At 46.7% G+C, this 17,099-nt stretch overlaps 7 protein-coding genes across 7 annotated transcripts; 2 read left to right on the top strand and 5 right to left on the bottom strand.

The window, feature by feature from the left end:
- Positions 1-488: 488 nt before the first annotated feature.
- J7337_007930 (uncharacterized protein) lies at positions 489-1,151 on the bottom strand (the record flags this gene model as incomplete). Its single annotated transcript, XM_044825557.1, has 2 exons — positions 489-864; positions 910-1,151. 2 exons carry the CDS (start codon positions 1,149-1,151, stop codon positions 489-491), a joined length of 618 nt encoding a protein of 205 aa, XP_044678474.1.
- Positions 1,152-3,509: 2,358 nt separating this feature from the next.
- Positions 3,510-5,039, top strand: J7337_007929 (uncharacterized protein; the record flags this gene model as incomplete). Its single annotated transcript, XM_044825556.1, has 4 exons — positions 3,510-3,802; positions 3,852-3,890; positions 3,946-4,558; positions 4,611-5,039. The coding sequence occupies 4 exons, from the start codon at positions 3,510-3,512 to the stop codon at positions 5,037-5,039; spliced, it is 1,374 nt and encodes a 457-aa protein (XP_044678473.1).
- A 2,527-nt stretch (positions 5,040-7,566) lies between these two features.
- J7337_007928 (uncharacterized protein) lies at positions 7,567-8,323 on the bottom strand (the record flags this gene model as incomplete). The annotated part of the gene is made up of 5 exons (XM_044825555.1): positions 7,567-7,702; positions 7,758-7,980; positions 8,033-8,104; positions 8,159-8,232; positions 8,286-8,323. The coding sequence occupies 5 exons, from the start codon at positions 8,321-8,323 to the stop codon at positions 7,567-7,569; spliced, it is 543 nt and encodes a 180-aa protein (XP_044678472.1).
- Positions 8,324-9,093: 770 nt separating this feature from the next.
- On the top strand, positions 9,094-9,900 carry J7337_007927 (uncharacterized protein; the record flags this gene model as incomplete). Its single annotated transcript, XM_044825554.1, has 1 exon — positions 9,094-9,900. The coding sequence occupies one exon, from the start codon at positions 9,094-9,096 to the stop codon at positions 9,898-9,900; it is 807 nt and encodes a 268-aa protein (XP_044678471.1).
- Positions 9,901-9,991: 91 nt separating this feature from the next.
- Positions 9,992-10,846, bottom strand: J7337_007926 (uncharacterized protein; the record flags this gene model as incomplete). The annotated part of the gene is made up of 2 exons (XM_044825553.1): positions 9,992-10,704; positions 10,756-10,846. The coding sequence occupies 2 exons, from the start codon at positions 10,844-10,846 to the stop codon at positions 9,992-9,994; spliced, it is 804 nt and encodes a 267-aa protein (XP_044678470.1).
- An 86-nt stretch (positions 10,847-10,932) lies between these two features.
- On the bottom strand, positions 10,933-14,797 carry J7337_007925 (uncharacterized protein; the record flags this gene model as incomplete). The annotated part of the gene is made up of 5 exons (XM_044825552.1): positions 10,933-12,221; positions 12,356-12,771; positions 12,830-13,451; positions 13,501-14,140; positions 14,207-14,797. The coding sequence occupies 5 exons, from the start codon at positions 14,795-14,797 to the stop codon at positions 10,933-10,935; spliced, it is 3,558 nt and encodes a 1,185-aa protein (XP_044678469.1).
- A 799-nt stretch (positions 14,798-15,596) lies between these two features.
- Positions 15,597-16,612, bottom strand: J7337_007924 (uncharacterized protein; the record flags this gene model as incomplete). Its single annotated transcript, XM_044825551.1, has 3 exons — positions 15,597-15,947; positions 15,994-16,454; positions 16,507-16,612. The coding sequence occupies 3 exons, from the start codon at positions 16,610-16,612 to the stop codon at positions 15,597-15,599; spliced, it is 918 nt and encodes a 305-aa protein (XP_044678468.1).
- Between the last annotated feature and the right edge of the window lie 487 nt (positions 16,613-17,099).

Below are 17,099 nucleotides of genomic sequence, written 5' to 3'. Positions count from 1 at the left end.
ACCTTGGATATTTAAAGTTATCATTCTATGCTTGTATGTTTTCCGAAAACTATGTAGAACAGAGCTTATAAGATTCTTGTTCTAAGCTAAGAGACCTCACATCCAATGTTCACATCACGTGCCTCACATAAAGAACTCTGCGATATCACCGTGGTACGATTTTATAATTTCACCTGACTTGCTACTTTACCTGCGCTACATAAATGTCGACAGGGAGCTTCTGCCATTATTAATTGTCTACCGCGACAGGCTGTAGCAACCTGCGAGATACTAAGATCTCTCCTCATTAGGGGTTTCCACATATAACATAACGAAGTCGTTCCTTAACATACCACGCTAAGTCCAATTTTCCTTTGTTTACTCTGATCCCTGACTTAAGCATCATACTGTAGAGTTCGTATGGTCGTCCCACCTTCGAGATACTGCTCCCGTGGCCGAAAAGAGCAGTTTAAACATTTCCATTCCTGCTCACTATTACTCATCGGTCCTCAATCATCATCATCAAGCGTCTTTCTCTTTTTCACCATCCTCTCAAGTTGCTCAACCTCAGTAGCGACCCATTCACGAAAACTGTGCCAAGAAGTTTCACCAGCCTGCCAAGAAGCCCATTGCCAGTACGGATATTCTCCGTCACTGAAAGTCTCGCCATTGCTATTTTCTGGATTTCGCCAATATGCTGGTGAGATCATAAAATGCATGAATCCATCACACTCGGTTGCAGGTGAAAGGGCGATTACTTTGGAATGAGTATCTTGGTCTAGGTCACCAAGAAACCACGTGTAGTTTTCGACGTCATCATCGGCGAGGTTTATGTCATCAAGACCGTTGATACCACCGTTAAGAAAATGCCAACCTCCTTTAAACCTAGGAAAAGTTAGTTGATGAATGGCAGTGCAATATTTGACTTACCCGTTTGCAACACGGACCATGTCCTTAAAGTCAGATGGCAGCTCGCCAACTTTAGCTTCAGCTTCTGATATCTCCTCCTCTGTGGCCGGTGAATAGAGAATATCTTCTGCACAAGCGAGGCCTAGTTCTTGATAATCTTTGCGGTTCACTATCCATGCAGCTCCGGCAAGTCTGTCAAGCAACTCTTTCCAGCCAACCCTTTCTGGTGCAAGTGACCATTGCCGCCCGTTTTGGGCACGCATCTTCAACGCCGTTATGACTTGTTCAATCATATCATCAGCTTCATCCGCCTCAATATAAAATGGATTCCCTTTTTTTTTACTCTGAGCCAAAAGGGGTAATACTTTATAGATTCCTGGGAGGAATAAATACCGGTCCAATTGACCCCCATCAATGTCATTGAAACCATCTAGCCGAAGTCCTAAGGACAGAACTTCGGCGGCAGTATCAAATTCCTCAAGTCTTATCGCCAACTCCACCACGAGTCGTCGATAGAGTAAGTAAGAATGCCTTCTGACAGTTTGATGCCCGTTCCGTTTGTGTTCCCACTCGGTGATAGGAACTTGAGGCTGTGCATAGAGCTTCTTTGATGCAGCGAGAGCTTCCTCCATGTTTTCTCGAGTAGGATACTGACCTATCGTCTTGCTCTTGGCCAGTAATCGCGCACACATTGCAATCGTTGGTTCGTCGTCAGTCTCGCGCCATATATGTACATCCTCCGGCTCTGGTAGGGTGCAATGCTCAAGCATCCAGCCAGTGCGGGTACATTCTCGATATTCATACCATTGCTGTCTTTCAAGCCTTTCTTTCCGACCAAAAGCCATGTCTGAACTCTCGTTATGGCCACGAAAAGGATTATTATATTTGGAATGGGCCTCCCAGAAATTATCGAAAGGCCGACTGCTCAGTTGAAAAGCATCTTGGTTGTTCGATGTAGACGGACTAAGTGTAAGATTCTGATATTCATACAAGCGGCAGATGAGTGTATAAGCTTTATCAATATGATTGGACAGTAGGAGGAGCTGGATGAGGCGGTTGACTCGTCGCAAAGCGTCGCTGACATCATTTGACTCCAACAACAAAGATATCAGATCAGAGATATTGTGCTGGGTGAACCAACCGTCTTCGCCAGGATCAGCCTGATCGATGTATGTCAATAAGGACATTTTTTTGATGATATACTGAGGAGATACAAACGTCAGCTGTATGAGTAAGATACTTTTAGGCACCAAGGGCTGGTTGGTAAATAAGAAGTGTCCGGAAATAACACTACTGGCGCCGGGTCGGTAAATTGATCTTCCAGTCCGTCGACATTTAATTAGTGCGCTTCTAGGCCCTGGCTGTTAAAGCTACCCTGGAATGTGATTTATAGATAGAGATTGCAGAGTCTTGTTTTGTTTACTTAGTGTAATACCTAAACTTATATAACTAGTACTTCCTTAACTACTATACAGAAGCTGTTAGGAGTAAATAGGTAACTTTTTAGTTAAGTATATTGATATCCTGTGCTGAATAACTCTCTTTTTCAAACTACATAGATCTGGCCATGCTCCTTAGCTGTGACCGGGTAATATACTCCTTTGTTTGAAAGCTCTTCAGCACCATTCTTAATAATATATGTTACTTGATTCTCTATCAGGATCCTTCTCGCTTTCCTAATATGACTAAATTCTTATTTTCGCACCTTGTCTAGAGAATCAGGACGCCGCAGTTTAATAGCAACATAGAACCTCATTATGAATTCTACGTCTGCTGCCAGATCCAAGGATAAGGCTAATGCGAGCCCCTACATCTGATTCTTATAAAAATTTGCCTTTCCGGGAGAGCCGGCTCAAGGCCATAGAGCTCAGAAGGTGCTTAGCTCCCCTGATACACAATCTACAATCACATCACTTCTTATCAACGAAGTGTAATCTCCCTTGCAGATTCTTGAAACAATAGCTCTCCCCGTAAAACGTTATCCGAGTTCCCTTCCCCGGTCGAAAAACATCGGCTAACCGTCGCTAGACTCGGCAGAGCGGGCGGGTGACCGCGTGGCCCGGGCGCTACTGTTGGTGCGTTTTAGCCATGCTGTTTGATTCGCTCAGTAGCTAATCCTTGTTTCAGCTCATTTCTTGCGTTACCTTAGCTTGCTAAGCTATCCTGTCTAGGCAGGTCGTTTGGAGACTCAGAAGCACGAGAAAGGAGGCAGATTGAGTTGATGATCTTAAAGATGTGTTGGAATATCCGATTCATATAAACAAAGTAAATTGATTCGAATCAATTGTACCACGGTTTAAGTCTCGATTGCTGTAACTAGTCCTGGCACGTTTGCGCCTTTGGTCTCCAGTCCATGCACATATACAGATGGGAAGTGACAAGCCATGGCCGCGAAGCAGACACCCACCAACAAGAATCGCCGAAAAAGGTTATGTGCAGCACTAAGGCTAACAAGTAGGTAGGCATCCTGCGACGCCACTAAGCAAGGATGTAAACATGTCAACCAACAGATGTAACCTTGCGGTGCATATATCCGTGATAAGAACCCAATAAATGGTACCTTTGGCTTCTCAGTACTCTTAACCGCTGATCCAACCTCTCTGTCACTCGCTGCCTCAACAATGTCTTGGAAACGTTCCTCCTTGGCGGATACCGGCTTCTTCTACGATGAAGACCTCACAAATGAAGACAGAGACCGGCTCCCAGCCCATGTCAAAAGTCTTGAGCAAGCGATGCTTGACTTTACGTGCCAGAAGCTAGACTCGCCTACTACGAGAGATCTGAATATCCAATGCGAAGCCGAAAGACTTATTAAGGGGGGTTTTTCAGAAGATAGTTGGGTCGAGTTCTATCGAAAGTTCTTGTTCAATTCACTTCTGAAATATGCCTCAGTCTCGAGGGGAGGGTCTCGAATGTCAGTATAGTCCTGCGCTAGTATTCCCTACTAACAGGTTTGCTCTCAGATCGTCAAGATGCCAGTATTACTATGATTACATGGTTTCGTGAGTAATCCTAAAACACTTAGAACAGAGTAGAAGCTGATTATGACACTAGTAGCACCAATGATTTGTGGGGAGCATTTACTAAGAACGATGAAAAGAATGAAGTTCTGAAGGCACCAAAGCCCGATCTAGTCTTTTATCTACCGATGTATCATCCTGATGCTCACATACCTGCCATAACTGATCATGAAGCACTACAATGGCATAAATCATCAGCATCATCCCTTGTCGAGCCATTCTCATGGTCAACTTTGAAGAAGCTGCATGGATGTGGCCTACTAGCTACACCCTTCAACGTTTTCAGCGACAAAGAATCTGAAGAACCCCAAGAGCCTCAGGAACGATATCTGAGTTGTTTCCCATGGCTAGTTGTTGAATACAAGAAAGCCGAGAGCAAACCTGCTGAGCTCAAACAATTGCAAGAAGTTGTTTACTGCCAGGCAGCTAACGCCAGCGGATGTGCTATCAAGCTGCTTGAGACTGCTTCTAAGCATGCTCTTAGGTTAGATGATGAAGCACAGGTCCCACCTGTTGCAAGTGTGACTACTGTTGGATCCCGAGTCAAGGTCTGGATAACGTTCTTTGCCAGAGATTTTATGGCGTATCGTATTAAAGACATGATTAAAGGCAAGAAGAAGGAACAACTATATGCGTACGAAGAAGGCTATGTAAGTATGATTTAATATTCCACAGCTGAGCCGCACTAATCACTCTAAGTAGAGGATGCAATGTATCTGGACAGGCGATATGAGGGATCCTGAGGATATCCTCAAGTTCCGGATCATACTCGAGAATACATATACTTGGGCAAAACGGGCTTTTAAGCCATTGATAGCCACTTATATCGACCAGTGGAAGTTTGCTTACGCTATGGATGTCCCAGGCATTGCAAATACGGAAAAGCAGCGTCGGCAGGAGAGACTGGGACTCTCGAGATGTGCGCTTCGACTCGCGCTATCTTCTCTAGATGCTCACCCTAATCTCGAGTCTCAAGATGATTTGTTTGGTTCTGTTACAAATAGTGTTATCGACCTCTGCGATCGATTTGTCCAAGATGTAGAGCGAGTGATCGAGGAAGAGCTCAAGCATTCAAGTGGAGGCAAGCAAAGGGCACGCACACCTAGCAAACACTCCCGGAAGCAGAGGTAATCCAGTGAAGCTAACTGCCAGCGGCTGAAAGATGGCGGCAACGTGGCTGGTGCGGTCAAGAGACAGCAAAGCCAGAGGAAATATCTCGCGCTATCGGTTGAACCAAGGCCTTTTGGCGTGGTGGATGACGACAGTTCGCTTGCAAAGCTGTCACAGGATGTTGTTTAGAGAACCACGAAGAGGTAGCTGCTGAGAGAGGAATATCCTCAGGGTTTCTCGGTGCATAGAATGATCTTTGCTGAGCAGATAGTTGCAGAGGGTGAATTGTATTATAACTTTCTATTTATGTCTATATGTTGAAGAAGCTTGAGTAAGAATTATCAGTAACTTATTACTAAACCGGTGACCTGTGCATCAGCTAGCGATATGTAGCAACTGACCCTAATATAGTAGTATGTTTCGTTACATTGCATGCCCATATCAGCCCTTGCATCAGCAGCACCCATGATCTGACGTTATTCTGAGATATAGGTTGATTAACAATAAGCCCCAACCTAAGGATAAGCAGGCATCTGAGAAGTGTGGCACCGTGAACAATATCTTCAACTAAACGCTTAAATGCATCCAGACCGTAGGAGGCACTGTCGCAGACGGAGTCATACGTACATTTCAACTTCAATCTCTTGTTGTCATACAGACGTTAGCACAGGTATTTGCTCCGCCTTCTCGAAAAGTGTATTAAGTTTCTGGAACAACTTACCTACTAAACTGATTATTGAATAGATTCGAAGCTTACTAAAATCGCTTTTTAGCATCTCCAGATATTCGAGGACACCTGTGACCACACCCTTAAACTGCTATCCAACCAGAGCAAGTTTGCTGCATTTATGAAGCAGGTCTTCTTCAACGACGATGGTGTGCAAGAGCTTTTGCGTACCATGATGAGCCTAACTTCCTTGAACCTGGGGACTAATTCCGTTTACTGCTCGTAAAGCCTTTTAAAACATAGTAAAGATTCAATCTTCTGAAAACACTATTTGTAATCATGTCCCTTAAATAGAGGCTTCTGATTAGCTAATGTAAGCCTTAACCCTTAAATGTCAGACGTAATTGGCTAAAAAGCCTAGGTACCCGTACGTGCCCATGAGTACCCATGGGAATTTCAAGCCCTAGTCCTGGCTATTATAAAGGACACTTCAAAAGATAACCAGACCGATCTCTTCACGATCTGATACTTCTGCGGCAGGAATCTCTTCAGTATCAAAGATCAGGAAGAAGCTGGGATCGCGGTATGGGAGGCTACGACTGAGCTTCATGAACGAACTGTTAACATTATCGATACCTATATGGTGCCCGAATTGCTAGAGCTGCAACTGCCAGAGACGTTGACCCAGCACGTGCTCAAGGTTTCGTTGACAAGATTGCAGCAGCATATGTTGAGTTCGAGGCTCTTGCTTTGCATGATATCGAGCCTACGGTTAATTTTGTGCAATACTTTCGATATCGCGGTGACACTGACAAGGCAAAGTAGATACTACGACCGTGCGTGACAGAAGCACTGGAGATGCTCCCTGATGACCACAATGACAATGATATCTGCTCACTATACAGCCTCGGACACACATTGGCAGTGATGCGAGAGTTTACCGATCATATGGACCGTATGGATTTAACGTGCCTAGCCCTGTGCATAGCCAAGGAAGACTATAACAAGGTAGTAGCGAATCATGAAGCAGAGGACATCCAGATGGAAATCGCCGTGGCAAAAGGCCAGACGTTTATCCGAAGCTATCTATCGTTGCCTGACAAACCTGAGACGGCCTTTTTCTGGTGCGATGGATGTCGAGCCGAGTGAGATCTGGACGTGTCTGAGCGAGAGTGGTAGTATACAGCTAGATGATAAGTGCTACAGGAAGCTCATGGATGGGAGACTGGGGTCTATGTGTAGTAAAGACCATGAGCATTATTCGGTGCCGAAACGGAAGGTGGAGGAGACTGATGCAGTACCTGTCGGTTCAGTTCAGCTAGGTGATGACATTATTTGCTTTGAGGCGTGGTAGGATAAGATATGATTCACTAGCAGTCAAATAACCGCCAACACCACTGGTGACAATGCCAAGACCCTGCGTGTCTGCGTCGACCGTAGCTTAAAGCGTCTACAGACCGACTAAATTGACATCATGTACGTCTAATACGGGGACCACCATGTTTCTATCCCCGAGGTCATGCCGAGCCTCAATCAGCTTGTTGAATCCGGAAAGGCCATCTACCTCGGTATCAGCGACGCGCCCGCTTGGGTCGTCAGCAAAGCCAATCAGTATGCCCGTGATCAGGTTGAGCCGCCTTTGAGACTTTTATCACAGAAGTGGGGCGATTCGCCGTATAAATAAGAAAATACGGATATCAAGCTTTGAGTTTGACATACAGGGATGTTCACGGCAGGGATTATGCGGTGACTTTCCTGTTTAAGTTTTTTAAAGCAGGACATACATCAGATCATCTTTATTGCTGGGGCCTCGGGGTCTCCATCGAACCCGACCCGATGGGCGGAGAGCTTTACACGCGTCTCGAGCTCAACCAGGCATACCTAAGCAAGTTTGATCTCCTCAGCCTTTCCAGTCTTGATATCGAAGAGAAACCCACGAGCCGTGCTCTTCAGTTCGTCCCTAATAACCTCATTCTTGCGAAGCCACTCGAGATCACCTCTAACACTCTCCGCCATGCTGTACTCAGCCATTAGCAACTGAGAATTCATCGCATCTAGACTTCAACACTTACTCAGTATTGGCGCCCCAGTCAATCTTGTCAATCTCCTCCCAGTAACTCTCACCAACTCGCGCTTTGACAGTGTCGCGCATCCACTCGTTGGTAAACATGGTAGAGCCACAATCAGTATGATGAACAATAACAAGCTCTTCGATCACGAAGCGGGTATCTAGAAGAAGAATGTCTCTGACAGCGAAGCGGATGTTTCCGCCGGCGTTACGAGAGACCATTACCACTGGATACGATTAGTCTGTGCCGGTGATTGTCTTGTGTTGTTCTTGACGTACTTTCACCTTCTGGGACTCCGAGATTAAAGTCAATGAACTTGTCGACGCTACATCGAGGATCGACGCAAGCGACTGCAATACCTCGTTAGTCAACAAGCAGGGGTATTTTAATACTGGATCCCGAACCGACGATGGTGAGGCGAGGCTTGGTAACCTTGTTAACGTCGGCAATAGTTGGAAATGGTGCAAAACCCTGATGACTGTTATCGGGTTAGTTCGTTTAAGGTAAGAACAGATTACCACCAAGACATACTCGTGGGCCGCAATAAGATCAGCAACGCTTTTAGACATTTTGTTAACTTGACGAGGTGTTGGGGTAATTGTGTTAAGTAGTTGACTTATGGTAATAGATGAGATTAAATTGTTGATAAAAATGATAATAAAACTTCGGATGCGAGATCTAACCTCTGTTATATACTGCTTCTCTATTTCGTATACACTACCATTGTTTCTATAAATCGGAATCGCCTTCGAGTAGCATTAACATCAGTAATCCGCCCGAGAGAAGATTCTTATGATAAATCAACAAGATGCAGGTTACCTATTCCTGATTTGTACTAGTGCTTGAGATTCATAAGCACAAATACAGACTGTATATGTTCCGACCTAAGTCGGATACTAACTCAGCAAATCAATCGAGATAGTCCCCTAGTTATATGGAATTCTAAATGTTGCCAGCTGAAATTCATGATTACTGAACATAAGCGGTAACTGAAGCTGTGACGCAGGTGGCTGTAGACCTTTGGCTTCGTTTGGTGCCACAATCGTGTTGCGACACGGCAAAACTCACAATGCAACCCTACAAGCCTCCTGAAGTCGGTAATTATACATAACTCTCCCGAGCCAACATGAAGCGCTTCTGGCGTCTTCTGTATCCCTTGGTACATCTTGTTATACAACTTTATAGTAGCTTACTGATTACAATTATGGCATTGATCGATTTGTCACAATTTCTGTCAAGCATTCTCTTAAATAATGTGATATGCCAGACAAATATCAGCTTTAGAACTCAAACTATTACCGTAAATTCTATTACTTCTTCACAATCCACATCAACAGTCATGTCACCATCGTCTGCCAACCCCTTCCCTTCTTTTCCCCTAACAGGGATACAATTTCCTACAACCCCCCTCGTATTATCTTCATACCAACATGCGAAAAAGTACGCGACCCCAGGTGTCTTAAACCATGTCCTCCGAAGTGCAGCTTTTTGTCTCCTGCTTCAGAAGAAAATACCCGAGTTTGTTAAGCTCGGTGACTCTCTTGACATGGAGCTCGTTGTCGTAAGCTGTCTTCTCCACGACCTGGCTTGGTCCAAGACGAAGGCGCTTGTCACGAACACGAGACGCTTTGAGGTTGATAGTGCGAACCTCTCCCGTGAGTTCATAAACGCAACGTCGGAGAAGGATGGCACTTGGGAACAAGGTAGTCGCCGTATGCAGATTGCCTGGGACGCCATCGCCCTTCATACAATGGAGACCATTGCACCTTGGAAAGAGCCTGAAGTCGCGCTTGTTCACTTCGGTGTCCATGGAGATCTTCTTGGACCAAATTTGCACCTCCTCGGTCTGCCGGAGGACCTACCTAACTTGGAGGGCGTTATAACAGAAGAAGAGTTCAAGGAGATTTCTAACGCGTTTCCGCGCATGCATTTTGCAGATGAGTTTAAGGAGATCTTTTGTGGCTTGTGCCGGGATAGAGGTCGTTACTCTTTTGATAGTAATGTGGAGAAGTACGGATTGGAGTGGGGATATGATGGGAAGGGAGCTGGAGTAGAGGAGTTCAAGAAGTTGGTGGAAGATGCTCAGCGAGCTAAGAGCCTGTATGGCATCATGAGTGCTATTGATAAGCTCTTAGATAAAGCTTAGCTAAATAGCATAGCACTCGACCTATATAATGTTTCTATATTTTATTATATTACATTTACATATCAATTTTTAAATTCAGTATCAGATATAACTAGCTCGCTTCTGCTTCTTTATACTCATTCTCATACCACTTAACCTTGTCCCAAAAGTTCCTATACCGCTCCACAGCATTGCATCCGTCTTCCTTAGCAATCCTTTCTAGCCATTCCTCATCAACTTCAGAGAATAAGTAGCAGTCTGCCTTGGCCCCAGCCTTTAACAGTATCTCGACGATATCCCAGTATCCTTTGACTGCAGCCGCATTGAGTGAGCTTCCGTATCTTCCGCCGCGAAGGTTGACATCCGCGCCCTTCTCAAGCAGCTTGATGACACCCTCTGTCTTGCCTTCGTGCGCTGCTGCCTGTAAGGCCGTAACGAAAAGGCCCCCTGTCTGATTGACGTCGATGTCAGCGCAGTTGTCGACTAGGTAGACGAGGCCGCCGGTGTTCAGGCGTTGGGTCGGGTAGTCTCTAGGCGCTAGGCATGCCGATTGCAATGGAAAGCCATAGAGACCGGCTCCGAGATTCGCATCAGCGCCATTATCGAGGAGAACCTGGATCCTATCCTCTACATCACTTGTCAAATGCTCAACTGCAACCTGTAGAACAGTCCCAAATTCACGATGGCAATGATTTACGTCAGCACCGTTCTTGAGCAGCAGCCTTAACGTTGCGTGGGCTTGACGGTTCCAGGCGGGTATTGCAGCCGCAACATGCCAGACACTCCCAAAATACCCACTTTGAACATGGACATCGGCACCATGGTCTATCAGTAGACACGCCAGGTCGTGGTGTTCTTTTTAGTATCCAACTTCACTTGCGCATGCCGCCTGGAGCGCTGTTCCATATCGCCCTCCCTCCATGTTGACCTCAGCACCATTGCAAAGTAGCAGGAAGACAGCTTCCATGTTGCCTCGAAAACAAGCGTTTTGGAGTGCTGTGCCGTACATTCCTCCTTACATATTGACTTCTGCCTTTTCCTTGAGCAGAATTTCTACCACGTCTTTACTGCGTGAGTAGGCTGCAGCTTGTAGCGCCTTCCGAACTTGCCACCGGGCGCATTGACATCGGCGCCCCTGTTGAGCAGCTTTTTCACAATAAGTGTAGTTTTTTTCGAATGAGACCATACGGAGGTGGCCGCTTGTAAGACACTGCCGTACTCGCCGCCATGTATATGCACGTCAGCGCCTCTGCTGAGCAGCATGTTAACCAATTCTAGTTCCTGTTTTGCACAGGCTGCGTGCAACGCTGTTCCAAAATAGCCCCCTTTCTGGTTAATCTCTGCGCCTTTCTCCAGAAGAAGATCAACCACTCCAGACTCGTAATCGGTCTCAAAACATGCTTTTTGAAGTGCATTACCGTACTCCCCTCCCTGAGCATTTGGGTTGGCCCCAAGGCGCAGCAGTGCTAGAACCACTTCTTTGCTCCGAGAATTATCAACGTTATTGGGAATGTTGCCACATGCCGCTTGGAGCGGGGTGCCATCATGCCCATCGTCCAATTCAATGTCAGCATTGTGTCTCACGACGAAGTCAAAAAAGGTACGCGTTCCCTTGTGTAACCAGGTCTTGATAGCCTCATTTAGAGCGCTCCCATGCCGAGTGCACTTTCCGTTGATATCAATACCCTTGTCGAGAAGAAGCTGTAGAGCTTTGGTGCATTCTGTGACATCATGTTGGTCGTGCAACCTGTAATACCCTATGAGGCACGACACAGGACATCCCGCCTCTTGTACATTAGCCCCGCGATCCAATAACATTCTCAAGGCTGCCAGGCTGATGCCCTCTGCCGCGGCCTCAAGAGGTGACCCAAATCTGTCATCGTGCGCATCGATATCGGCCCCATCGTCTAGCAAGAGCCTTATAACGGCTAGGTGATCCCCATGCGCCGCGGCCTGTAGTGCGCCAGCTGTGATCTTATTGGGGTTAGGACGTTCATTGAGAAGAAAGCGGACAATCTCAATGTGGCCCCCCTCCGCTGCCTCTCGAAGGGCTAAGTCTAGATCATCCTGAATCAGGAATCTGCTAGTCCGTGAACCTTTTTGAAGCAGCAATTTGGTGAGCTCAAGAGACCCAATGGCGGCGGTATAGCAGTACGGCCGCTGCATGAAATTGATGAAACGATCATGATGTAGAGCCCCGAATCGTCCACGCAGCATAATCTTCCTGAGGCTTTCAGTATGCATGTAGAGCGCAAGCTTAGCCATTCGGATGATCTCATGAGTCCATAGTTCGCGCGGGACTAATTCCAAATGAATTCCCCAATAATCGACTGCGTAGGCCACTAGGGTGGATCCACATCGTCTCCTGTATTCTCAACACTTTGATATAAGTGATATGAAAGGCAGCAATGTGCGATATGCAGGTGAGCATTAACTTCTGCAAAATAGAACCGTTTAGCCTTGCTTTGTTTAATACGTTCGGATATTAGATACTCTTTGACTGTGAAGTGAGCGAGACGGACATATATGTTGATTTCGTAACAGTGTTTCCTATAGTTCCATTCCTCCTCCCCCTCAATCGTCACGAGGCTAGGGAAATGTTTCAGAACCGCCCGCGGGTCAAACAGCCGCTCGATCTTGTGGATCTTGGTGACAGATTCTGGACGAAAGATGAAGATTTCGGCAAGTTCTTCGAGACGTAGATGCCTTCTCGATAACGCCAACCATTTGAGCGAACCGAGGATCTGGCATTTAAACTTGCTGTTAAGACCTAGAAGCAGCCTGTTGTATGTTTCATATAGTCCTGAAGGAAGATCATTAAGTGCCGAAAGAACATCGGCTTCTGAGTCCAAATGTTGAAGGACTTCGAACTGGCAAACAAGATATTGGAACCTAAAATAGGTGTTAGCTATAAAACACCGACCCAGTCTGCGCCACTCTTCTGACTTACATCCCATCTGCTCTTGCGATCAGTATATCCTTCGCTTTGGCCCTCAAGTCGTCAGACCACCAACAATACGTCTCGGTACCCAAGACGCTATCGGTGTACAGATGCATGTCCCTGTTCAAACTCGATAGATCTTTTGTAAGATCAATGGCAGCTTTTGCCGGCACATCCAACAACTCGTCAATCTCCATATTGATGTCTGGCTCAGCTCGGCTTGTGCAAAATATGTGGAGATTATCCGGCATTGAGGCGATGATGCGATGAAGGCATTTCAAAAGCCTTGGACGCTCACCATCCAAGACCGGACACTCGTCGAGAGCGTCTATAACAATGAAGACCGCGGAAAACCCACTGACAGCAGACATAAGTGCGGCTTCAAGAGTCTCCATGTCTGGCCGCTCGCCTTTCGCCATATAATCTTCAAACCGTTTGATTGGGTGTGGTGTGTCCGGACGACTTGCACATAACTGTCGTACAAGCGATGAGAGCATGACGGATACTTTCTGTTGCTCTACGTTTCCGAAGCTGAAGAAGTAATATCCAAGCGCGGTTTCCGGGTCGTCTTCGTACTTGTCCTTCAAGTACTTGATAACAGATGAGCTCAGAATTGATTTCCCGGCGCCGGCTGTATTGTATTAACGGAGGTAACACATGAGAACCAGTACCTGTCATACCTTTTCCATTAAGCCATAGAAAAGACTTGGGATTTTGTTCCCATGTCTTGAAATCTTCGCTTTCTTGAGTCAGCCAGTTGCAGGTGCCGCTGCTGTATTTTTCTCGGGCAGCTCTATACTGCACTGAAGTGTCGACCGTGCAAAGCCAGTTTAGCATCTTTTCGCGATTCCTGTCTTTCTGGGTTTCCTCGATCATTTTCCTGAGTTCAGAAACGTCGGTTCCAATCGTTCTCCACTGACTCATAGCCTGCCGATGCCGTGCCTCGGCCTTCTCCCATTCCTCGTTGTACATCTTGTCTCGCCAGCCTAGGCTCATTTTATCGAATTCGGTCTCCCGATACTGAATATTCCCAAGCAGCTCGTCCCAGTCATGATGCTTGTTGGAATCCAAAGCCAAACGAGAGACAGACTTGTGGCTATAGTAGCCATAGCAAACAATCTGAAACCTGAGTACCTCTTGATACAGCATCTCCAGTGCGCGTCGGTACTCAGCATGCGATTCTGGCAGTGTATCGCTAGTCGCTGCCTCGTAACGACGTACGTAGAGATCCTCCCACATGGAACTCCGAACTATTATCGATGCAATGTGCTCGAGTCCCTTGGCCAAAGAAGAAGCTTGTTCTATAGGGTTCAAAAAGAGCTAGCGGATCATCAAACAAGCATTAGTCTTCCGAGGCTAACGGGCGATAATGGGATATGGACTTACTGGTAGCAACAGAGTTACTCCACCCCAGGCAATGGATGCCGTGGGATTTGAGCTCAAGGCTTTAGAGACGTAGTCCTTACTCCAATTGACAACAGCTAGGACCGACTTCACGACTTCCTGGGCTTCCATCTCGAAATTCCCAAATCTCAGCTTCAAAGTGTCTCGCTTGACTTGATCCATTTGAGTTTCCACAACCTTACTCATCCATTCTTTCGTACTCTGGTCTGAGCTCATTCTGTCTGCGATGTCAGGCAGATCGCGACGGATCTGATCTTCGAACTTTGTAACGGGCGAATCTTCCTCATCTCGCAGGCTCTTGTATGCAACAGCCCACAACTGTCGGATAGAATTGCCACTTTCTTTGGGCGCTGGCAGTTGTTCATCTGGAGCTTCTTGGGGCGCGTTCGCGTCATCCAAGGCTGGAACTGGTGAGGATACTCCCGATGTCACGATCGTAGCTAGGTAGCCAGATCTCGTGTTTCTCGACAGTCTCAATGGCTGCTCTTCACTCGGCCCATCACCGGAGCTCCCTGAGACGCCCTCTGCATTGCGATGGTGGAAAATCTTCTTCAGCTTTTTTCTAATAGGCATGTTGAGCTGGTTCGGCAAAAGAGTTAGGCACAGTGGGCGTTATTATTTTAACCAAGCAAATAGGTCGGGCAATGCGGGCTAAACTGTACAACGCCTAATAGAGTGATCTAGTTCAAGAAAGATCAAGATAAAATTCGGTGAAGATTCTGGCCAGCTGACGATGAAGGGAGAGTGCGGGGAATGTGATTTAGGCTCCAGTATGTCTACCTGAAATGAGGCGCCCAATCATTAGTCAAGAAAAAGTCAAGGTCAGGAAGTATTTGCTGAACTGAAATTACAGAGACATGCATAGGAGGCCTCAATATGTATGTAAGATGCAAATTACGCAGATACCAAGTTGCCTTATTTTCAGCCCTGGCTATAAATAGACACCTGGACTTGCCTACAAGAAGCTCTTATAATAACAATTCTATAACAACCTTAGGTGTTGACTATAATACAGAGCTTTCCTAGATATATGAACTATATCGGTCTAAGGTATTAGGCCCTGTATATTGCCAAAGAAGAATATAGTGAACTTACTACGAAGCATAAAGAAGAAGATACCAAACAGAGGTCGGCGTGGCAAGAGGTCAGCCGTTGTTTGATGAGCCTGGAAGGCGATCTCTGAATACGAGGGTAGGAGTGTACAGCTAGACAATACATTCTGCAAGAAGTTGAAAAGATCAAGCACATAAGCTACTGGTTTTGGGATGTTCTTTAATGGAGGTAATGACATATGTATTACTAGGCGACAGGTCCCCAACTATCTGCACTCATCTTCTCAACGTCCAGTCTCTAATACATATCCATCAACTACTTAGTAGCGAACAATCTCCATGCGCTTCTTAAGACGGAAAGCAATAGCACGCTTTCTAGCAGTAGCGGACTGGGTGAAAGCACCAGAGCCACCGAAAGGACCAGCAGCAGCGCCGTTGCGAACACGAACGATGCAAACGTTGTTGGCGCCTCCGACAGATCCTTCGCAGGTCATGCCCTGGGGCATCTGGACCTTGAGTGGGAAGTCGGTGTTGGTGGCGAGGGAAAGACCCTGGATGCCGATTCCAGGAACATCTTGGGTCACCTCCGCGGTTTGGAAGGCATCGGGGTCGGTGCCGCCGGATGTAGCGTCGATTTCAGCTGTCATTGGACCGGCGCCGTCTTGGTTGATCTGAGGGAGTTAGTGAAAATACTTGGATAGGGTGAATGGGACTTACCTGTCTGTAGGTCATGGTGACTTCGCCGTTGTCAGATGCTGTGGGCAAGCCTTTGGTAGCTCCCTCTCCAGCAGAGGCAGCAACGCTGGTCTCTTCAGCTGTCTCGGTCTTCTCACCACCGCCTCCGCGGCCACCACCAAAGAGACCGCCCAAGAGGTTACCCAACTGGCGCCTGCGGTTGTTGTTGTTGTTGTTGCCCTGGTTGTTACCCTTGGGCAAGTTGGACAGATCATCCTCAACACCAGCGGCGCTTTCAGTTCCATTGTTGGTGGGAACGTTGTTCGCGTTTCCGGTTCCCAAGAAGCTAGAGATCATGACGGAGGCGTCAACAGGGCCATTACCTTGGGTCCTGCCCAGAGCGCTGGCTTCTCCACTGCGGATCTCACGATCACGAATGATGGAGGTGTCGGCTTGAGAGCCGCATCGGTTGCTTGAGCAATCACGAGGAGTTCCATCAGCAACTGTTAACTGTTAGTATCCCATTGTGTGTTATCAAGTGCGATGGCAACGTACTGCTGAGACCAGGCATGGTCACTCCATTAGCTCCCTCAACAGAGAGGACGACTCCATGGGCAGAAGCCATGGCGAAGAAGGCGGAGACGATAGCAAGAGAATGCATTTTGAAGGTTGTATAGATCAAAAAGGGATTATTAAAGGTTGTGTTGCTGAAACTGAGCCGCCAGGGCTGACTTGGACTTTCTTAGAAAGGAAGTGAAGTGAAGAGAAGATGATTGAGATGCTGATGGATTATTTACCAAGATGTCGAATGATCCGACTCTTATATACAAGTTTTCGTTCATGTTATCAGTTTTCATGTTTGACATCACCCTCCTCGGTTGTCGGCTCGCTATACCCTCCCCAGCGCTGATCATCAGCGATCATCAAATCGCATCAGGAGAAACCCCAACCTCAGCTTCAGGTCATATTTTCCTTGTCTCAACACCTTTCACAGCCACATATTTTCCCTTCTCAGTCACTCACTTCACGAGTCTCACGTCTTGACCCATGTTTCAAAATTGTTGGTGTTTCATGTTTCGCTCAGACCCCTTCCCCCTCCCCTCCAAATCTAGCGTTGCACGCAGAAAGACTTGACACGTGAAACTCTC

Source organism: Fusarium musae, chromosome 6 (genome assembly GCF_019915245.1).
Source record: "Fusarium musae strain F31 chromosome 6, whole genome shotgun sequence".
Taxonomy (NCBI): domain Eukaryota; kingdom Fungi; phylum Ascomycota; class Sordariomycetes; order Hypocreales; family Nectriaceae; genus Fusarium; species Fusarium musae.
The sequence above is the reverse complement of the archived record's forward strand: the minus strand, read 5'-3'. Positions and strand labels throughout refer to the sequence as shown.